Source organism: Pelodiscus sinensis, chromosome 4, assembly GCF_049634645.1.
Source record: "Pelodiscus sinensis isolate JC-2024 chromosome 4, ASM4963464v1, whole genome shotgun sequence".
Lineage (NCBI taxonomy): Eukaryota > Metazoa > Chordata > Testudines > Trionychidae > Pelodiscus > Pelodiscus sinensis.
In genome coordinates this window covers 44,163,719-44,186,983 of record NC_134714.1, presented here as the reverse complement: position 1 = coordinate 44,186,983, position 23,265 = coordinate 44,163,719, and the positions used below count along the sequence as shown (strand labels likewise).

Below are 23,265 nucleotides of genomic sequence, written 5' to 3'. Positions count from 1 at the left end.
GCCTGTTTTTGTCTGAGGGCACAGGTAGCTGGGGGAGGGAGGGATAGCCTGGCATGGCTGCCTCTGGTGGCTCCCTCACTCCCCATGTATGGGGGCTTTTCTGATTGTGGGGTCAAGCATGCAGTTCTATTTGCATGTCTATAACAGCATCAGCACGTGCGTCCTCATGCTATGGGCGTTACCTTCACTATATTTGTGGCTGTGGTGGGTTTGACAACCTTTGCTGGTTGTCTCTGCTATGGGATTGAGAAACACAGGTGCTTAGTTTGGTTCCATGATGGTCTGTTAGGGGTCCAGAACTGCTCAGTCAAATCCCAGATAGACAGGAACTTGTGAGGGATTCCATTGCAGTGCCATTTTAGGCTTCAAGTGCAGGCACTGGGACCACTCAGGTAAAAACTTCACTCTGGCATCTCAATACTAGCAGACTGTCAAAAGTAACGAGGGAGCTGGAGTTACTGGTTTGGGCGAAAGACTGAGAAGTGACTCTCTAGCTAGGTGGTGTCATTTAATTTGCTCTTTGCCGGGTTTTCTCACTGAGCAGCTAGAGGGATGTTTAGTTTTACAGAGGAAGGTAGAATGAAGGCTAAAGCGAGGAAATTAAAACTGGAAGCTGAATCTCAGGCACAATAGGCTGCCATGGTGTGACATCATTGCCTAAGGGAGAAGCCTCAGCCCTCAGAACATTGTCTTTGAATTGGGGCCATGCTGGGTAGGGCTCTGGCCAATGTCACAGCTATGAGCATGAACTGTCCTTTCCTACTAAAGGATCCAGTTGCATCTACTGCAGTGGCACTAAGGAGAGGGAACAAGCACCTGCCCCCTGGCAGAAGCCAAAAGCTCTCTGCTGCCAGGCCCTGTGATTCAAGCCTGCTTCATTTTGTGACTGATGCTGGCTTGTGCAGGGTAAGGAAAGCTGATCTTCATTTGAAGAAATATCCATGAGGTACAAAATATTTCTCTTTGAACATAAAGAAAGCAGCAGCCATGGTGCTATTTAATACAGGGGCAACAGCTAAACAGGAGCAAAAGGGTCACAGCTGTCTAACCAGATGTACTTAATAGCCACAAGGAGAAACTTTTGACACTACTGCAAGCCACCATGGCCAGTGCCACATTTAAACTCTGGCATTGTGTGTGGAAGAATTACTCTCTTCAGAGCTGGCAATTTAATTTTCCTGTTTTACCCTTAAGCTCCCTTCCCTAATTTACAGTGTCACTGCTCGCTTTGCCAGGTTAAGCCTGAGCCCACCATTAGTAAGTGAAAACTGCAGCAGCTGTGGCTGTGATAAGACATATCTTCCCGTGTGCTTTCCAGAACAGTAGTGTTGTTAACATGTATCAGGTAGCCTGGTACGTAAACCAGCTCCTCGGCTCTGCGGGGAAAGCTGCAAGGAAATGGTGTCACAGGCAAAATCCTGTAGGCCAGTGATCTCCAAAGCACAAAAATCACTTTGAATTTCAGTGTAATCCAGCAGCTCTCTCAAACATACCTGTGCCTGCCTCTTCTCCAAGGCCCACCCCTGTTCAGGCCGTTCCCCCAGGCTGGAGCGCAGGCTCTGGGAGAGAGTTTGGGCACAGGAGGGCTCAGGGACAGAAATTCACATGGCTCTGTTAAGTACGCTGAGCATGTTCAGCCACAGGTGCTCCTGCCAACATGCTCCCTTCATCCCAAGCTCTGTCATGTGTTCTCCATGTGTGGTGATGGGTTCAGGAGAACATCCTGACTGCAGTGCCCCCTTTCTTGCTCTCCCCCTCAGGCTGATCTTCTACACGTTGCCAAAAGGATAAGCCAGGAGCACTAATTTTATTTCTTGCTTTTGAGTAGCAGCTTCTCCAGGCATCCAGCTCACTGACTAAGGGCAATTAGTGAGGAGCAGGGGCAAAGCCAGAGCCAGCTACAGCCAGTCACCTCCATGTCTGTAAGTGGTTCTGTGGCTTAGCCTTTAGCAGGCAGGTAAGGGGAACCCAGCTGCAGTACAGCTTTGTTGGTACCGTTGACTTCCCTGCCCTGTGTACAAACTCCCCACTGCTCAGGCCTGCAGTCCTTCGAGGGACAGGGCTTGGAAACAGAAACCTGCCTCAATCTGGCTGTGAGGCTTATCAGCAGCATGGTCCATTAGTGTGCTTCCACGAGCTGCTCAGCAATGCCAGAGATCAGAGCACAGTGCTCATGGCAGCCTCTAAGCCCTTTGCTCTAAGTGCCAGGTCTTCAGCATAGGATGGCAGCAGCAGGAGGCCTGGCAGCTGCTCATCAGTAAGAACATGTGGCTCTTTCATACCTCTCATGGCAGCTAAAGGAACTATTGGCTCACCCACCCTGCTGCTGCAGCCATGAACTCAGTTCTCAGGCATCCCAACTAGCACTCCCAACATCTAGGCTCTGTCTACACTGGCAAGATTTTGCGCAAAAGTGGCCGCTTCTGTGCAAAAACTTGCCACCTGCCTACACTGGCCACGAGTTCTTGCACAAGAACATGGATGTTCTAATGTAAGAAATCAGTGCTGCTTGCACAAGAACTATGATGCTCCTGCTCAGGAATAAGCCCTCTTGCACAAGAGGCCAGTGTAAACAGGCAACATGAATTTCTTGCACAAGAAAGCCCAATGGCTAAAATGGCCATTGGAGCTTTCTTGTGCAAGAGCATCTACACTGGCGCATCTCTTGCGCAAAAGCACATGCCAGTGTAGACGCTCTCTTGCACAAATACTTTTAATGGAAAAACTTTTCTGTTAAAAGTATTTGCGCAAAATCATGCCAGTTAGACAAAGCCCTGGGGTTTAAGAAACACCCTCTGCTGCCAGCTAAGGCATAGGCAGGAGGCACTGGTCATTCCCCAGAGCCATGGTGTCCAACCAGTTCTGAGTTCTGCTATAGCAAACTAGCCCATTCGACTGGGTAAATAGCCACTAGTTGCTAGCATGTTGGACACCGCAGCCCTGGAGGCTGTTGGGGAATGCCTGAGAAGATGCTGCCCCACTACCCAGCTTGAGGTGGTGCAGAACAAGCACAGTGGTGAAGGCAGCACATGGACACTTAGTTCTGCCAGCCTCTCCCATCTGCTCCTGTTGCCCTGCTGGGCCCTCACCACCATGGGCCGGAATAGCAGCAGAGCTGCTGCAGAGCAGGCCTGAGCTACCAGAGGTCAGGAACAATCCCCTCACCTTGTCTTCTTCCCACCCCTTGCACTGCAATTACTCAGCATAGTTAATGGCTTGCCTGCTTCAGGCACTTGGCCAGTTTCTCAGAAATTAACCACCAGCTACAGGCCCTGCCCCAGCCATTCGTTCCACCCTCACCCACTAACCTCCTCTTGCCCACAGCCTTAGAGGCCAGCAAGTTGGGAAGTCAGTAATCCTAAGGAAGGAGCAGTGCTTGCAAGTGCAGCAACATCTCCCTGAAAGGAGAGCTCAAGGATCCAGGGCCAAGGGTGCTGTAACCAGAGTGGGTGGGGGACACAGAGCAGGCAGAGGAACAGGTAAAAGGCAATAGGAGGGGAAGTAATGGGGTTCAGTGTGGTGACAAAAGCACCCCAGACTTGCTCACTGCCAGACAGGCAGAAAACAGACATGCAGAATCCCCTCCTACCCTCATTGAGAAAGGCACAAGCAGCTCAGGACACCCCAGACAGAGGCAGCAACCTGAGTGTCATTATTAAACAGACTTATGACCAATCTGTCTAAGTCCTAGTCCTTGACCTTGAAGCATGGCCTGGAGGGCACAGAGGTTGCCCCAGCCTGGTGGGGGGAGAGGGTCTCCTGCTCTCAGGTGGTTGAGGGAGGTGTCTCCGGCCAGGCCCCAGTTCTCTCAGGAACAGGTGTTGGCCCGCAGCCTTGAGTGCTCATAGTCCTGTGTGGCAGAGGAGCTAGTGCCAAGGCCTGTGACCTTTGAACAGGTCTGTACCTAGGCACCCTAGCCCAAGGTTCAGGAGCCCTACCTGGAACAGGAAGCTGAGCAAGAGCTCCTGCTATGTAAATCAGAAACAAACACTACTTGGGTGAAGCTGTTTTATTGATTTCAGACATTCACTGGGAGCAGGTGAGTTCGTGGGGGAGCCTCTCACACATGAGGAAGGGTCATCCTCAGCCCTGTCACAGAACACCATGGGCCAGTGCTGCTAGTGCACATGCAGCAGATGAGACGCACAATGCCAGACACCATCTAGTGGTAGCCATTGGGAATGCATCAGTAAGCCATAATGGGCTCAGGCAGCAGCAGAGAGAAACTGAAATAGGGGATCCTATGTTGAGAACCTCAGGCAGAACCAAGGAACTAGTGGAGTCCATGAGCAGAGAAAGGGCCAGACACCAAGGCTCTGCCCACACTGGTGGGTTATTGTGCAAGAACACATCCACGCGGCCATGTGTTTTTACGCAAGAGCATCCATGGCAGTGTGGACACTCTCTTGCGCAAGAAAACTCCTATGGCCATTTTAGCCATAGGGATTACTAGTGCAAGAATCCCCTGCCACGCTTCCACACTGCCCTCTTGCACAAGAGAGCTTACACTTGTTAGAAAAGAGCATAGCTCTTGCGCAAGAAGCCCTCTCTTACCACGCTGCACTGTAAATCTTGCGCAAGCGAGGGCAGGCAGGGTGGACGCTCTGTGAAAGAACAGTCGTTCTCGCCAAAGAACCCACCAGTGGGGCAGCCCTGTTGGGCTAAGTCTACAGAGGAAGCTACTGCCCCACTAGGCCCCTGGGTGAGTGGGATAGTCTCATTCATAGTTATGGAAATTGGGTCTCCAGGAAAGCACCAGGCAAGGACAGCATAGAGCTGGGGGCAAGACTGCCCACGGAATCCATGGGACAGCAAAGGCACTATGCCCAGGGGACTGAGTTTGGTCCCTTGGCACTGCCACCTTTACACCTGTTGGGGTCAGTGACATACGTAGGTGAGTTAGATATAGGGTAAAAGTGGGAGGACCTTAGGGAAGTGGGGAGCAGTACCTCAGGAGGACCAGGGACTCCATCCTGGCCTGATCTCTTGGAAATGTAACTGCAACACAAATGTAAGTTAGCTCAGGAGGAAGAACCCAAGGCTGCAACTTAGACCTCTCCCCTCTCTCTCCCCCCCCCCCCCCGGCAGACCTACACAACCAGCCTGTGCAGAAGTGGACCTCCCCCAGAGATGAAAATACCACCTAGGATCACAGGTCCCAGTGATCTACTAGGATAATCTGCCTCCATGGCAGGATCTGGCTCTCTCCCTGGACCCTACCCTGCAGGCCCTCAGCCTAGCACCATAACACTGTCCTTCACTCCTCACTGCTCTGCATGCATCTGTCTATCCAACCAGCTTGTTCCAATGGACAGGACTGAAGAAGGGGTGGCTCTTCAGTTTGTTGACCCCGCCTCCTCCAAAGCCCAAGCGCCGCTTGGGGTCAAACTGCAGCAGCTAGAAGGAAATAGACACGGATGAGATGGGAAGTGGCAGTACAACCCCAATGAGGACCTGTCCCACCCCAGAAGGGGAAGGGACATCTTCAGGCTGCAGCTGAAGCTCCCTTATGCCTACTCCAGAGCCGTGGCCCCCTGCCCACACCAGCAGGGTGTCCTCACCTCAGTGAGCAGGGATGCGGCAGGCAGGCTGAGCTCCTCTGGAAGGTGGAGCTGGGTGTGAGGTTGAATCCCTGAGGGGTGGCTCTGGGACAGCGACTGTGAGAGACAGACAATGAGGAGACCCCATGCAGGTGGCACTGTTCAGAAATAGGAATGTCCCCCTCACACCTCATCTGCCACTGCCCCTCCCCAAACTGCAGAGGGGTGACAGACTCAGCCCCTCAGTGCCCATCTCCCAGAACTCAGTAGATCATCAGCTTCTGGCTCTCAACAGGAGAGCAGCATCCAGATACCAAGGCTCAGGTAGTAGGAGTCACATGCCCAGCAACAGCTCGGCCTAGAGCCTGATCTGTGCCCCAGAACACTAGCTCCAGAATGCAGACTCCACCGAGCCCCACATATGCACTGGGGCACCAACATTAGGATTGTTACTGTGCTGCCCCCTCCCTGTAACATGGGATGAGGACAGAGAAACCACTCACCGTTCCAGTTAGTAACTCGTACAGCAGAGACCCAAAGCTCCACCAGTCACAGGCCTCGGTCAGCTCAGCAATCCCACCCACTTCTGCAGAGGAAGCCAAATGAGTTGAAGAGAAAATAGGAGGGAGATGCTGAAAGGCAACTAAGCATTAGGATCCCATGGGTGCTGGTGGCTGCTGCCCTTGAAAGAGATCAGGCAGAGGGGGAGATGCTGCAGGGCAGCTATAAATCTCTCATTGCATTTCAAGGAGGCACCATTGCCCCACATATGGGGGGGGAGGGGAGAAGAGAGAAGTAGACAGTCCCCTTACCTGGGGCGCTATACATATCTTCCAGGGCCTGACTGCAGCACTGCGGCTCCACCTCTGTCCACTGGCCAAAGAAGGTGAGACGGATGTGACCTGTGAAAAAGTGCAGTCAAGGGCAGGGCAGGACCAGACACCCAATAACTGTAGCATATGCCACAAGCCCTGACTCTGTTCCACTGGCATCTCCCCTGTACCCTGCAACACGGTTGGGCTCTGATGTATTCACGGTTCTGAACCCCACAGAGCACCAGGCCCCAGAACATGCAACTTCCCACATTCATAGTGGGGCTGGACTCCCCTGGGGAAGGAGCAGAGGGAGTGACAGTGACAGCTAATGGAAGGGCTGGATAAGACTAGAACCAAGCAAGGGTAGCTGGATGCAGGCTGGAGCAAGGAGAGGAGGAGAGGCCTGGGGCAGATGTTGTTTTTCCCAGCTCCTCATTTAAAGGAGCCCTGCAAGGATTCACTGTTTATTTTGTAGGTTGCTAAAGTTGTCCCACATTCTCTTTCACTCACACTCACACTGCAGTGCTCTCTGAGGAGCAATGAACTCAGGCTGCCAGGCCTAAGGCGGGAGGATTGACTTGCAGAATCAAAGGCCTCTGCACCATTAACTCTGGGGACTATTAGCCTGACTGTCCCCAGTTGATCTCATCTTCCCCTGTGGGGGTCACAGGGTTCTCCCAAGTAGCCAGGACTCCCCAGAGAACAGGAATAATGTGTTCCATGTAGCTAACATTGCTGAGCAGCCTTGTTCTGCCTCCACTGGAGTTCATGCTGGTCTACAGGCTCATGCACACTAGGGATGTAATAGTATAGTCAATTAACTGATAAGCAGAAGCTTAGAGGTTAATGCTATAGACGATATGCCTTTCTCCTTCCACTTGCTAGTAAATTTTTTAGCAGGCTGGCCAGCAGCCTGGCTCAGTCTCCGCTGCAGTTCTGCATTTAAAGTGCATTAGGAGCCAGGTGGGCAGGCAGTCTGGTTCAGTTCTGGCTCATGCCAGGTTCAAAAGCTTAGGCTCTGCTGCCTCTGGACGGGGTCTGCTGCCACTCGCACTGCTCCTCTTGCAAACCAGCTCCTGCCTGGCACCATACACTGCTGCCTCTGATACAGAGGCAGAAGCGTGAAGTGGCAGGGGGCTCCCCGGGAGTGAGGCCATAGCGCACTGGCTGCTGGCCCCACCCCCGGGGACTATAGAATAGTTGTGTAACAGATAAGAATTCATGAGGTTAATCAACTATTCAATTAACCAATACAGTGAAACCTCTGTTATCTGGCACTCTGTTAACCGACATTGCCCCCAGCCACAATAATGTCACATTTTCAGGCACACAGGCATGGCTTGATTTACCATGATTGGCTTAAATAAAAAATTAAGAAGTACTATCATCTTTAACTCAAAATAGAAATGAGAGACCAACTGCCTCACACTACAAAACTACCAATATTAAAAACCTGAGTTTTACTATTATTGTCCATTGGTTTTCCTAGGTTGATGGGATCCTCAGATAATGGGAACGCCCTAATCCCTGAGCATGCCAGATAACACAGTTTTACTGTATTGAACATCCCTGATACACAGCAGACTGCAGCTGTTTGCTAGAGCCTGGAGCTCAGTGGTAGGGTCTGGAGATGCTCAGACTTCACAAAACAAACAAAGATGGAGTGAGGGGGATCAGATGCCACAGGCCCCTTAGCTGAGGAGATAAAATCTCAAGCAGCACCTACCAGCACCATCTAGCAGCAGGTTTCTGGGGTTAAGGTCCCGGCACAGCACCCCCTGTTGATGGAGTCCCTCCAGAGCCAAGAGCATTTCAGCTCCCCACAGCCGGACGAGTTCCTCATTCACATGCCAGGACCTCTGGCCATCCCCTTGGAAAGTCTGATGGGCTGGAGGCCCACGCTGTCCCGCAGTTGCACGCTCTCTATATTGACCATGGCCTGCTCCTTCTCGGACCCTTGAGATACTCCTCAAGGACTCCTGTCCCCCAGAGTCACACCAGTAGGACTTCCTGGAGCTGTGCAAGGTGTTGCCAGAGTGCAGTTGCCTTTGTCCTGGGGGAGCCAATGCAGGCTGTGTGTGCCTAGCCCTGGGAGCAGCAGATACCTGGTAAACCTGAGGTTCCACCTTCACCAAGCAGCCTCCTCCCATAGTCTTCGAGGCTGCTGAAGGAGACTGGAGCAGCCTTTCACCAGCCTGTAGCCTTAGGTCCTGCTGAGAAGTTTCCCTCTTTGATACGCTGCTGACACCATCACTGTTGGTTAACAAGTCACATGACTGGAAGCTCAAGCACTGGTTGGTCAGATGGCTGTGTCCCTTGGCCATTGCCAAAAAGACAGAATCGGGAACACCAAACATAGTATGCGTTGCACTTAAATCCTTCCCCCCAGTAACTTCCCTCAGGCCATTGATGAGTCCAGTATGGAATCTGCAGCCTATCCCTGGTCTAGCATCTGTGTGCTCTGGAGAGGATGATTGGTCAGCAATTTCTGATGGGTGGGGATTCACAGAGGTTGGGAGGTCAGTGCCATTCTCTGGGTAGAATCTGGAGCTCTGGCTGGACCGGGATCTAGCGCCCAAATGGCTCCCTCCTCTCTGCTCCTCACCAGGACCTGCCAGAGTTGAGTTGGGCTTTGAGTTTAGGCTCCTTAGGCCATCGGAGGAAGCTTGCTGTAAACGAGGCTGAGATTGGAGATGGGACCAAAGTGTCCCCCCTGGAAAGTGAAAGGAATACAGAAGATATTAGGGAGTGGCAAGCATTCCAGGCCCCTGACAGACACCCCAACAACCTGCTACCTTGACACCCGCCATCAGGGTCACATGCTGAACAAATTCACCCAGAATCTTCTCTGGGCCCCAGAGTCACAACGGGTTCCTCTCTCCCTTTCCTTCTGGCCCCCCATCAGCGGCTCGTCTCCACCTCTTCTTCCTCCCAGGACCCAGTTCCACTCTCTCTCCCCTTTGATCCTAAGAGTGGTCTCTTTCCCAGACCTCCTACCCATTTTCACCCATCCTCTTGTCCCAAAACCATCTCTTCTATGCCCCCCAGCAGGCCTTTCAGGCCCTCAAGGCAATGAAGATGAAATACTGTCAGAGACTGAAGTGCCCAAAGAGGGGGAGTGCTGGAACAAATAGATACATTTCAGATCAGGGAGTCCCCCCGGGCTCTGATGGCATTCACCCAGGAGTTTTCTGCAGGTGCTTGACAATGAAATGACTGAGCGGTTAACAAAAATTTGCATTAAAATCAGCTACAACCTGAACACTACAAGGGTAGCAAATGTGACACTTACATGGGAGAGGCACAAGGATAATGGTGGGAACTGAAGACCAGGGAGCCTTGCAGCCAGAGGAGAACTCCCCTGGTGGAGGGCAACACCTCCGTGGCATAGTCAACCCGCACAAGCTACCCCTTCTGCCAGCCATCACATTCCACACAGAAGACAGAGGGGGAGGGAAAGGTGGCGGGGGAGAGGGGAGTCTAAATTAGCCATTACCACTCAAGAAAGATCTTGGGCTCATTGTGGATAGTTCCCTGAAAACATCTGCTCAACGTGCAGTGGCACACAAAAAACAAGAAGTCCTGTGGTACCTTATGGTAAGCCTACATTACAGATAACAATCGAAGCTGCCGCTATCAATCTTCCAGGGTTCGAATTAGTGGGTCTAGTTAAGACAGCTATTTGAACTGAAAGGGGCACTCCTGTCAATGTTAGTAGTCCTGCTTCCCATAAGGAGTAAGGGCAGTTGAAGGGAGAGTGTTCTCCCTTCGACTTCCTGCAGTGTGGACAGCACCAAAAGTCGAATGAAGGTACTTTGACTTTAGCTATGCAATTAACACAGCTGAAGTTGTGTATCTAATTCGACCTTATCCTGTAGTATAGACATACCTTTAGAGACCAACAAAAATGTATATAGCATCATGAGCTTTTGCAGGCACAACCCACTTCTTCAGAGGAACCGAAGTGGAAAAAACGAATTTAAAAATCTAAACACAATATTGGGAATGATTAGGAAAGGAATAGATGAGACAGAAAAAAAATCGTATTACTTCTATATAAAGTCATGGTAGACCCCATCTTGAATATTGCATGCATACCTGGTTGCCCTATCTAAAGAGAGATCTATGGATTTGAAAAAGGTCCAGAGAAGGGCAACAGACATTATTAGTTTAAGGAACTGCTTCCATATGAGAAGAAATTAAAAAGACTGGGACTTTTCAGGTTGGAAAAGAAATGACTAAAGGTTGGGGGATATATTAGAAGTCTAGAAAATCATAAATGGTGTGGAAAAATAGAATCAGGAAATGTTATTTATTCCTTCACTAACATAACACAAGAAGGTCACCCAATGAAATTTATAGGCAGCAGATTTAAAACACACACAAAAATTATTTTTTCACAGTCGACCTGTGGAACTCTTTGCCAGGGAATAGTGGAAAGGCCCACACTATAACAGGATTCCAGTACGAATGAAATAGGTTCAGGGAGGATGGGCACAGATGGCTTCCCTAGCCTGCCTGCCAGAAGTTGGGAATGGGCAACAGGGGATAGATCATTTGAGGGTCGCCTCTTCCGTTCATTCCTTCTCAAGCACCTGGCATTGGCCACTGTCAGAATACTGGGCCAGAGGGACCATTGGTCTGCAGTCTGATGTTCTTATATAGTACCCAGATGGATCTGCTCCTTGCTATAACCCACTAGACCAGGGGTGGGCAAATTCAGGCCTGGGGGCTGGATCCAGCCCACCAAGCATTTCTCTTCAGCCTGCCCAACTGATAAGTAGAGGTGCATATTTGCTAGCAGTCTGTGTTCAGCTGCCCCTACCCTGACTTTGCTCCATCCAGCAGCTAAGCCACTTCCAGGATTTTCCTGCTAGCTGTGCAGAGGGATGGAGGGGAGAGGGGAGTGCTGAAGTCATGGTGTTCTCCTGACCCTGTACCCCATCTCCACAGAGCAGGGGGTCACAGAGAGAGACAGTATGCGGAGAAGGCGGTGGGGTGAGACAGAGCAGGACAGATTTCCCTTGAAGAGTAAGAATGCAGCTTCTCTCAGATACTGGCGCACACACACACACACACACACACACACACACACAATTACTGTCACACACACCCAGTCAGTGCCACGCTGCCTCTGTGCCACACACAGTGTCTGTGTGTGACACACACACACACACACACACACACACACACACACACACACACACACTGTCTCTCCCAGCCCAACCCCTTCCCACCCGAGACTCTACTCCTGCACTAGACTCCCCTCCCTGAGCTGATATAGACCCAGCAGTCCTGGTAGTCTCAGTCTCTCTCTCTCTCTCTCCCCCCCCCCCCCCCCCCCCACCTTCCTCCTGCCACCCTCCCCCCCCCCCCAAGTTAGCAACGAAAAAAGAATATGCATTAAAATGTTAAGGCTAACCAGGGCCCCCTTAAGTCACTGGCTCCCAACCACCGGTCCGTGGACCAGTGCTGGACTGCGAACCACTGGCTGCCGGGCCACAGTGGCTCTGGGGGCCAGGACTGGGATACACTGCCTAGCACCTCCCTTCCCTGGGTGGCTCTGGGGATGGGGCTAATATCGGGAACTGGGGGCTGGCACTGGGGTCTCTGGAGGGGTTGGGTGCAGTGGGGCTCTGGAAACAAGAGGCTGCACTGGGGGGGCTGTGTGGTGGAGTGTGCTAAGGGGTGGGGGGTTGGCACTGAGGCGTTAGGGATGGGGCCTGGCACTGGGGGGCTCTGAGGGCAGGGCACTGGGGGGAGGGAGGGTTGGGTGCAGGGGACTCTGGAGTCAGTGGCTGATATTAGGGGGAAGTGGGGATGGGGGGGTTCTATGGGTTAGGGCTGGCACTGGGGGGCTGTGGGGACCGGGGCTTTTGGCAGCCCAGTAACATTTTATTTGCATATATAAAATGTTACCAGTCCGCCAGAAGTTTGTGAATGGGTTTGCCGGTCCGTGGTATAAAAAAAAAAAATGTTGGGAATCACTGCTTTAAGTGACCTGCCACAAGATGTCAGAATGTGTTAGTATTAGAACTGAGTGGATCTAATACTTAATTGTCTTTCTTTTATAAAGGAATTAGATACAATGCTCCTGTCAAGTAGTTGCTAAATTATTTGCCAAAAAACTAGTTTTCAAGTGCCTTAGTAGCTCCTGGAAAGAGGTGATGGGGAGATGGAAAGGGTCCATCTTCCTCCCCATTTGCTTCTTGGCTTGTACGGAGCATGCTCAGTAACACTGTTGAAGAAATTGTCCTCAGTCTGGCCCACCCATGCCCTCACTCTGCCCCCTTCCCCCATTGTGGCATGCACAGGTCACCTTCCCTACACACAATCTGAAATGGCACCTCTGCACACTGCCCAGCCACTGGATCCCCACAGTATCTATCTGATGATGATATGGTGGGGGCAAACCAGAACGGTTTCTGCAAAGGAAAATCATGCCGCCTCAAATCTACTGAATCAACAAAACAACAAGGGAGAAAAGGAGAACCGGCCAATGTAGTTTATACATGCTTTCAAAACCAAAAACAACTTCACAATGCCCTGCCAAAGTGACTAACAAAATAGTACAGTTTTTCCCCTAGCTCATTTCTAATCCTGGACAAAAACAAAGGGCAATTTTCAACATGTCAAAAAAAGTTGAAAGAGGCACTGTGACGTGTGGTACTGTTCTCTGCGCTTATTAACACTCTGGAGGAGGGTGAAGAGCCAGGTGGCAACATTCGCAACTAATGATTTACGCAAGTGGAAACTAAAAACTGAGGCACTCGTGGGGGACCCAACAAAGCTGGGTGAATGGGCAGCACCATGGCAGATGGAATTCAGTGTTGACAAAGCAGGATAATGCACAATAGAAGGAACAATCTGAATTACTCAGACAAGAGGCTAGAATAGAAATGAGCTCCAGCTGTAACCCACATAGGTGTGTGGGTTACACAGCCACACAGAGAAAAAGGTTAGTTGCTGTCAGATAGTGAGTGACAATCTGTGCTCTGCAGTGTTGGGCAATAAAACAAAGTATCAGGATTCATAAGGAGTGGAATTGAAAATATTCCAGGCAGTAGGATAATGCTGTTTGTGCGCTCATTGCATGAAGGCCAGGAGACATGGTATGGATTTCATCCAGGCTGCAACTTTAAAAACATATGAACGGCCTTACTGAGCCAGACCAAAGGTTCATCTAGCCCAGTATCCTGTCTTCTGACAGTTGCCAATGCCAGGTGCCCCAGAGGGAGTGAACAGAACAGGGAATCATCAAGGGATCCCTCCCCTGTCACCCATTCCCAGCTTCTAGCAAAAAAACCCTTTATTAGTCAAAATACATCCCAGGTTCCCCTTAGTGGGCAGCCCTGCATGATCCCTCACTTCCATTGATTCTTTGTCAATTCTTGGGGGGGTCCCATGGCAAAGGGAGCTATTCACCACACTAGGAGCAACTCAAAAGGTCTCCACTTGCCCATTAACATTTCTCCCCCTTTTGGGGGCTGAGTCAAAGAGGGACCTCAACCCCTAACCAGCACAGCAATTACTGGCCAGTAGTCTCCCTGCCGTAGTCTCCCAGCCCTTGGTCGCATTTGCCCCCAGGAGCTAAAGACAATGCCCCTATTTCATAAGGCAATGCCTTTGGGATGCCCACTACATTACCTTTTTGAATCTGGAGCCTGAATTAGTGAGTTCTTGCTCTGGGCACCTGCCAAAAGTTGGACAAGTAAACAGCTCTCACATGGGTCCAAAATGGGACCTCTGCGAGGGGAAGAATTCCAGCTCTCCAGTTGCCCAAAAGCCAAACATGAGGTTTTTCTGTGAGAAGTGGAAAAAGCCCAAGCCAGCTCCACCAATTGTCTAAGGAAGACATTCCCTCTGGACCCCAACACAACTAACACAGCCCACAGCAACCTAGCATAGGCTGGCTGCTGGCAACCAGCTAACAAGAAGTGGCTCCACGCACATGGCTCCAAATCTTCCCTAGAGTCCTGTTGGGGCTGGAAACTCACAGGACCCATCCTTTTTCCTCTTGCCTTCTCTTATGGGAGCCACCAGAATATACCCCTTGCTAGGCTCAGAGCCTTCTTATCTTAGTTAGTGCCACCTCCTCCTCCCCCCAAAATGCCATGCTCCAGTCACTCTTTCACAGGTCCAACATAGCAGAAAGAAAAAGGGGTTCAGAGATGGGAGTGAAAGTGATTGGAAGCCGGAGAGAGGGAGGAGGGACTTCCAAGCAAGCACCCAGGGTGATGAGTGTGGAGAGTTTAGTTTAATGACGTGACCAGGAGGGACATGCTGCATGTCTACAAAATAAAGAATAGCGGAGTCAGAGCAGGTGGGGGGGTACATAGCTCTGTGTGTGCTCGCCAAACAGCAAGAAGGGGGAAATGTACATTCCAGCTGCAGGGGTTATGGAGAACCTGTCCCAAAAGGTTAATTCACAATTCGTCCACAGGAGGGTTTCCTGCACCTTGCTCAGAGTACTTGCTATTAATCACCATGGGAGACTGGATACCAGATTAGACACGCCAATGATCTATGTTCCAAGGAGCCCTGCCTCCATGAGCCCAGCAGCCTTGCTTCCAGCATACTGGAGCCCCACCCCAGCCTAATCTCTATCCTACTCTCTCAACCACATGGATCCCAGAAAGCCTCTTATCTATTCCACCAAACCCCAGTGCCGCTTGCTGGCACCTGCTGCAGGGTCTCCAAGCCCTACAGCATCACCTTTACAAAGCAGAAGGAGACTTTCATAATCACTGCAGAACAGTATCCCAAATAGCCCTAGCGAACAAGAGAGACTCACTCCAGATCAGAACCAGGGAAGTAGGGGCTAGCACAAAAAAGCTGTGGAGTCTTGGCTCTCTCACTCACCCTGTACATGCTCCAGGTGAAGGAAGATGGAGTCTTCACTCACATAGTAGTGCAGCAATTTGGCCATGAAGGGAACTCCGTGCGGGATGATCGTCTGCCGCTCACGGCTCTCCAGGTGGGATTTGGGGAGGCTCTACGGGGGGGGACAGAGCCAGGAACTTTACAGCTCAGAAGTCACTGAATCCCTGAAGAGAGGCCACCACCAGGGGGAGACTGGATATGAGCACCCATTGGTCTAATCCATTCTGACAAGCCCCTCATTTCTACCTCTGTCCTCCAGGATCACACAGACTACAGTAATGATTCTCAATCAGAGGTACATGTACCTCTGGGCATGCACAGCAGTCTCTTAGGGCAGCAGTTTCCAACCACTGGTCTGGGGCCCGGCACCGCTGGCTGTTGCGCCATGGTAGTTCTGGTGGCTGGGGCTGAGATGCATCTCCCAAGGTGCTGGGCAATGCATGTCCTGTTCCACCTGTCACTGGGCAGAGGCAGGGTCTCCTCCAGGAAGCAGAAGAGCGGTTCACTGCATGGTGGGAGGGCTGCACGGAGCTAGATGAGGGGAGCAGGGCTAGTTCTGGGAGGCTGTGGGGGCTCCAAGAGGAGAAGGACTGGCACTGGGAGACTCTGGGGGGCAAAGCTAATACTATGGGCTAGCACGGGGGAGTTCTAAGGGGTGGGGGGCTCTAAGAGGTGGGGGACTGGCACTTGGGGCATCCTGGGGAGTTTGAGCACAGTGGGTCTCTGGAAACAAAAGGCTGACACGGGTGAGGGGGGGGTGTCTGATGGTGGTAGGCTTGCACTGAGATATTTGGAATGGGGGGCTGACACTGTGGGGCTCTGGGGATGGGAGGCTAGCATTGGGGTGGGTTGGGTGCAGGGGACTCGGGTTCAGTGGCTGGCACTGGGGCGTAGTGGAGGAGTGGGATGCTCTAGGGCAGTGGTCCCCAACCTTTTGAGGTTGTCGGGCGCCAGGGGGCGTGGCCGTTCGCCCACCGGGTGCCAGGGGGCGGGGACACTTGCGCGCCCGGGGCTGGCGCTCCCCCCGGGGCCGGCGCTCCCCCCACCAAGCGCCGCGCGCCCAGGGCCGGCGCTCACCGTGCGCCATGTGCCTGGGGCCAGGCCAGCCCCAAGCACCTGGCGGGCGCATGCAAATGCCCCTGCGGGCGCCATGGCGCCCGCGGGACCGTGTTGGGGACCACGGCTCTAGGGGTTAGGGCTGGCACTGGAGGGTTCGGGGCCTGAGATGTACCCCAGCCCCCAAACCTGCCACCCTAACTTCAGCTGCAGCAGCTGCATGCCACGTGGTGACTGCCGGAGCTGAAGCCAGCTGTTCACGGTGGGTCTGGGAGCCGGGCCTTTTGGCAGACAAGAAACATTTTATTTGCATATTTATTATTTGCATAATAATTTCCACCAAAAGTTGGTGAATGGTATTGCCAATCTGTGGTATAAAAAAGGGTTGGGAACCATTGTATTAGAGGCTGGGTGCACAACTCATCTAGATATTTGCCTGCTTTAACAACAAGCTACGGAAAAGCACAAGGAAAGTCAGTATCAACTAAAATTTCATACAGACGACTTGCTTATACTGCTCTATATACACAATAATAAAAGTACAATATTTATATTCAACTGATTTATGTTTTAATTATATAGTAAAAATGAGAAAGGTAGCAATTTTTCAGTAAGTGTGTGCTGGGACACTTGTATTTTTATGTCTGATTTTGTAAGCAGTAGTTTAAACGAGGTGAAACTTGGGGCTACACCAAACAAATTAGACTCCTGAAAGGGGTGCCGAAGTCTGGAAAGGTTGTGAGCCACTAGCTTAGCACTCTCCATCTGCTGAGCTCAGCAACCCTGTCAATACACCCACACAGCACCCTTTGCTACTCCACAATGGGGTTCCCATGCGGCTCTGCCGATGCATGCGACTACTGATCTGTAACCTCCCTTACTATTCTGATGCCAGCCCCAACCCATAGAGCTTTGCCCATCTGCCCCAATCCAGTTGGAAAGTCCTCCTGCTACTACAGTCCTCTCTAATCCCACAGCTCCAGCTGATGTCCCTCATTCTTACCCCACAGCCTCTAAACTCTGTTATTAAAGCCCTGGCAGGCTTTTCATGAGCAGTGACAATCACTCCGAACTCTGCTGGACAAATGTTTCAGGGATTCAGTCTGAGAACTCATAGACTCATGACATTTGTGTTCCAATTCATGTCTGAACACAGATCCACGCAGCTGCAAGGTTTGGGTTCCACCAGCTCCAATGGGCTGGGTTCCAGTAGAGGGACAATAGGAAGACAGCTCATGTCTGAGTGAACAAAGAGATTGAATTCCCCTCTGACTTCAGAGAGAAGGAGAGAGGGACTGTGCCAGAGCATGAGAGACTTTAGAGGGGATATTGAATACTGCCATAAAATTTGTTTCTGCTGAACAGCACAAACAGACCTGAGGAACCCATGAGAAATAGGGTCTCAGATCAGGCTGGTATGAGCCACCCCCTGCCAGAGGGTCCCCTAAAAGAGAGGTATGAAGGAGCAGAGGGATAGGGAACACCCACCTTAAGTATAAAGGTCCCTCCAGTGGCTGGATCCTGGATGAGCTGCACCTGCAAGCAATGGTGACAGCACAGATCAGAAACAGAGACCTCTGTCACTCCAAGTCCCATTTCGAGTGACTTGGCTCATTCTAGTCTCAAAGTTACCTCTTTTCCTTACTGTTTTGGAGTCACTAGCTACCCCTGCCCCCGATCACATTTTTAAAATCACTCAACATAAATTACTTCAGAAATAGGGCGATTCGGGGGGAGAGGAGTGTAAACACACTTTCTGAGCTCCTGAGCAAGGTGTGGGGTGTCTTGCTTCATGCTCCCAGAAAGGGCAGAGCCTCAGGAGGAAGAGGCATAGGTGGGAGCAGCCAGGCCTTAGCATAGGGGGTGGGTAGATCCAGTCTGCCAGGGTTAGCCCCTGTTGGGCCCCCATACCACCATATTTACCTCTGCAGAGATTGGGGATTCCAGCTCCCATTGACCACAGATCATCACTCCCAGAGATGCAGGTAAATATGGCAGTGTGGAGGTCCACCAGGGGATAACCCTGGTGAAACGCCAACTTTTTATTGCTCACCTGTGCCTTAGCACCACCCGGAGGGCACCGCACAGGACTCCAGCGGCGATTTAAAGGGCCCAGGGCATAGTTCCTGCTAAGGTGCGTGCCCACGCACATACAAATTCATTCCCTACCCACATCCTCTGTGTGGCACTCGCATAGCAGGTGGCTGCCCCAGCAAGTAGAGCAGGCTGAGATGGCATTTTGAGGGAGCTGCTGGGATGGAGGGGCAGGACCTATTCTAGTGGCTGGGGCCGGGAACAGGACATGCCATATGGCCAGGGGTGGAGGGTGTCTGCTCTGGTGGCTAGAAATGGGACATGCTGCATGGTGAGGGAGGGAGGATTTCTGCTCCGGCGGCCAGGAACATGCGCATGTTAATAAACTGGGTGCCACGGTGGCACATATCCAAACCAGCACACATGACCTCAATATTGGTGCACAAGCCAAAACTCACTCCTCTCAGTTGGAAAGTCTTAGAGGGAACACTGTCCCACAGCTCTGGCTGCCACTGCTGTTGAAGTAGCAGTGGCAATGGCCAGGAGCACCAGGTCCTTTTGAATCACCACTGGGCCCAGGGCAGTTACCCCTGTTGCCTACCTCTTCTCCCCATTGGCAGGTCTGAGGATGATAAGGGTTACAAGAAGTATTAGATACACTAAAGGGGAGGGGAAATCCCACAGCATTTTCAGCTTCTGCATCATTATTATATGTTCCTCCCTTTAGATCTGTGTAACATGTTCTGTCCCACCTTTGGGCCTTGGCAGTGGAGGTATATGACTTAGGCCTCCTGGAGAGGGGCAGGGTGGAAGAAACAAAAGATAATTAATCTCATCGATCAAAATTCTGACCTTCCTTTGGGAACTAGGGCAAAGGAACTTACTGCCTTCACTCCAAGGCCTGGACATGCTGAATGTGCAGGGAAACTAACTCCGTCATCCAGAGACCTGACTTCTGCTGGGGTCTCTGGAACCTATAGGCATCCATCACCATAGCAACAGAGCATCAGCTTACAGAGGTGAAATGTAGCTATGCAGGTTGGAATTGTTTGCCAAGGTCCTGAGGCTCTTAATAATTAGGGGTTCATCAGTGTTGTTTCTCATCCAACAGTGTCCTTAGTGGCACAACACGCCTCTCCACCACTCTGGGGTCAGTACTAGCTCAGAAGAGGGAGCACCATACCCAAACCATTCTGAGCCTCCTGTCAAGGCACTGGAGCAACGCCTGTTCAGTCAGCGCTCAGCTCAGAGTGCCTCACATGCTTTAACACTCAGTTTTCCCTGGTAGGAGAAGTGCAGGTGGCTCTGTGCACTAGGTGTCCAGGCTGCTGTGACTCGGCTGCTGCTCCTTACCTTCTCAATCACCCCCACAACCTTCCAGCGCCTCAGGTTCTCCACAGCTGAGCAGAGTGTCCTGATGGGCCGAAAGCGAAGACTGCTATAGCCCTGTGAGACAGTAAGAAATGAGAATGAGGATCCTGGAGTTGCTCTTGTCCAAGGGTGTAACTGGGAGAGTTCTCCCCTTTCACCTGTGGGGAGTCATGCAAGCTGCCAACCCTAAAAGTTCAGACACCATCAGCCACTACACCCACAAGTATGGTAGCGTTAACATAAACAACTCTGGTATGGGACAGTGTCTGAATTTCTGTGTCTCTAGGGCAAAGCACCTACCTCCAGCATATATAAATTCAACATTAAGTGCACACACAGAACTGCAGGACAGCACTTACTAAGTCCTGACTCGAGGTGGAGCAGTTGCTGTTCTACCTCTCTCCATCCCCCATTCAGCTGGCTCACACCTTCTTCTCCTGCCCCAACCTGGGCTATCACTGTGCCCTTCCCAGAATCCTGCCCCACTCTTCTCTCTGCTACTCCACAGTCTTCTGCTCTCATACTCTCCCTCTTTTTCCCTTCAGTTTGCTGCACCCATGCTGTCCCCTTTTAACCTCCCTAGGCCACCAAGTCACTCCCATTCCCCAACAGTCCTGTTCCTACTCTCCCCACCTTCTCCATACTGTCTCACTGCTCCACATATTCACCTGACTCTCCAATCAGGGTCCCAGTTCCTCACATGCCCTTTAACAGAACCTCTACCCCACTGGTTTCATTCCCTGCTCCTCCACATTCCCCTGCCTCCTGTCTGGTCCACACAGGGGCATGGGGGGTTGCCATCTTAGCTGAGAACAGTCTGGCTTCAGTATCACTGGGAACAAAGAAATGGAGGCCATTTGCACTAGAGGCAGGCACGGTATGGTGTCCATCTTAACTGAGGGCAAACCATGGCTTCAGCACTTCTGAAAACAGCCATTTTTAATAAGAAGAAAATTGCAAGAAAAATTGAGGCTTAAATAAACCACCTTAAAAAAAATCACGAGTCCCAATAATTCCACAGGTCATAGTCTGATCCAACTCAGCCCTTCACCTCTGCAGCTTGATGGGGTCAGTTCCCCTTCAGCCCTCCCACACAGATACCATCAATATTCTGCAGCTGGTTCAGGACTCAGTCTTGGTTTGGGCCCAGTCCATCCATGTTGGGCCCATGCCAGGCCAGCAGGGGGTCCGCAGGAAGCCATTTTCCCAGTCCCACCTCCTCACCGTGGCAGTGGAACTCCCATTCCCCAGAGTCCGCTGCAGGTGGCAGTTAAAGATCTCCTCGGCCCGTTTTAGGTACTGCGTGATCTTCCGTTTTACAGCCTCGCGACGTTCCTTATTGGGGTCAACTGTGTGGAGGGGAAGGATGTGGCTTTAGTCACCATTCCAGCTCCTCACAAAACTCTGGCAAACATGTCTCAATGCCACATGGCTCACCTAGACACTCTACTCCTCACAGCACCCCATCCTCTCACCATATTCCAATGCCAGGCCCCCATATGCAATTTACTCCCTACAACTCTTCCCCGCAACCACATCAGCCAGTCACTACCCTGAGCCACATGTCTTCAGTCATTAACCTCTTCTCATGTCCTCTTGCCTTACAGCTAGTGACTGACCCATTCCCATCATCCTACCCACTCTGTCCCCTAGTCATGGTGTCAGCCTCACAATCGCTGGCTGCTACCATAGAGACCCAAAGAACTCCACAGTAAAGCCATGCAGATTCTCCTCCCTTTATATACTGCCCAGATGTGCACATAATCCCCACACACTGCTAAGCATTCTGTATCACAAACCCTTCAATCTCTTATGTAGCCCACTCACAGCCTCTGAGCACTCATATGCTCCCAACTCTCCAGTGCTCAGTGCACCCCAGGCTCCTGAAACTCACAAGCTACCAAGCATCAGCTTTTACATCTTACACTCCTGCCCCCCAAGCCCACCATACCCTGCACTCCGCTGAGCAGCACATCCACACCGTTCTTGTAGTGATTGAAAGCCTCCTCGTAGTCCTCGCTCACATCCCGCTCCAACGCCAGGCGGATCTGCTTTGCGGCATCCACTAGGTAATCCCGCTTCCCAGCTCCATGCACATCAGGGCCCCCTGGAGCAACGCGGCTCCGAATCTGCTCCAGGTACATTCGGGCCTGGGAGAGTGCCCGGGAGCAGGACTCTGAGTCCTGGCGCTCACGGGAGACCCTGCTCATGGCTTAGCTGCTTTCAGGACATTCTTAGCAGCTCAGGCCCTGCAATCCTGGGTGGAAAGGCAGAGGAAAAGCAAAATAAAGCCCTACAACACAACACTGGGGAGGAATAAGGGTCACTAGAAGGGAGGGTTCTGGAAAAGTTTGAAAGGGCAGCAGCAGAAGGGCTGAGCAATAGCAGGGGACCAGGCCTTGCACATTGGCAGACTGACAGATGGAAGAAACCAAGCCTGGAATGGCCGATTAGAAGTGAAGCACTATGGCAGAGCTATTTAGGGAGCCGAGACTGGAATTATAGGATGTTAGCAGAGCTGGGTATGGGGTGTCAAGGATATGATTAGCAGAGAAAGGGTGTCTGCCTGCACATTGGGAAGAAGGGGCAGAGGCAGACCTGTGCTGGGGCACCACTGCTGCAGAAAAGAAGAAATGAAAGGCTTATCTCTGGTCTCTCATTGCTGCTGACACAGCCAGCGACCAAGCAGGAAACAGATCAGCAGCTGCAAACTGCAGGAGAGCTGCACAATGGCAAGCCTAAGCTCTGGCCCCAGGCTCATGATCAGGGTTGATCATCCCTCCACAAATATAACAAGGGGTCCCTGTGGATCTCAACACTCAGGGCCCTGGGATCCTTCCAGTGGGTTTCACTGTGGCTGAACAGGCTACCAGGACACACTGACCCCAGCAAGCACCTGCTCCCCTTTGCCTGGGGCTGCCTGAGGTTAACAGCACCAGCTACAAATGCCTGGTGCTACAGTTTGCAGGGCTTGGTGCTGGCAGGAAGCTCACATCGAGCGGCGCTGGCACAATTTGTCTGGGGGGGAGGCGGCGGCTCAGAGCCACTATACCAAACTGTTAATGCAGCGTATGATGGAAACCGCTTGAAGCCAGGGGATGCGGCAGCAGCCTAGTTCCCGCACCTCTCACACCGCGCAGCTCTAGGCAGGCTGATGCTGGGGGAGCTGGCGCCGGTCTGCTAGGAGGGTGGATGGCAGCAGCGAGGCAGCTCCCCGGGCCCCCCCTCTCGGCTACAAACCCGCCCTCCTCCTCCTGGAGCAGGAGCGCCAGCCCGGAGAGCGAGCCCGCCTGGTCCCGGCCGCAGAGCAAAGGGCTGGGCAGGGCCATGCAGGAGGAAGAACGGTACCTGCTGGAGTCAGGAGCCTGGGGGTGCGGACCCACCTCGCCGCCCCATGGAGCCGCTCCCCGCGCCCCGCCGCTGGGGCCGGACGGCTTCCCCGGGCGCGGAGCGAGAAGCAGGCGCCCCGCCGCCGCCGGTTGGCTGCAGATGAGCTCATCCCCCTGCCTGCAGAATAAAGCACCAATCCTCGGCCACCGGCGGCGTCTTAAAGAGGCAGAGCCCGC

At 52.1% G+C, this 23,265-nt stretch overlaps 1 protein-coding gene across 3 annotated transcripts; it reads right to left on the bottom strand.

Annotated features, from left to right (window-relative positions):
* Positions 1-3,994: 3,994 nt before the first annotated feature.
* Positions 3,995-23,202, bottom strand: RPS6KL1 (ribosomal protein S6 kinase like 1). 3 transcript variants are annotated; one of them, XM_006117755.4, is made up of 11 exons: positions 23,048-23,202; positions 21,651-21,956; positions 20,924-21,048; positions 19,682-19,774; positions 17,783-17,830; positions 15,218-15,350; positions 8,082-9,068; positions 6,353-6,442; positions 6,044-6,126; positions 5,562-5,657; positions 3,995-5,397 (listed from the first exon to the last, which is right to left on the bottom strand). In XM_006117755.4, exons 2-11 carry the CDS (start codon positions 21,907-21,909, stop codon positions 5,287-5,289), a joined length of 2,025 nt encoding a protein of 674 aa, XP_006117817.2. In that variant the 5' UTR covers positions 21,910-21,956; positions 23,048-23,202; the 3' UTR covers positions 3,995-5,286. The 3 variants fall into 3 exon arrangements, with proteins under 3 accessions (XP_006117817.2, XP_006117818.2, XP_075782979.1); XM_006117756.4 differs by having other exon boundaries at positions 21,681-21,956; XM_075926864.1 differs by having other exon boundaries at positions 23,083-23,184.
* Between the last annotated feature and the right edge of the window lie 63 nt (positions 23,203-23,265).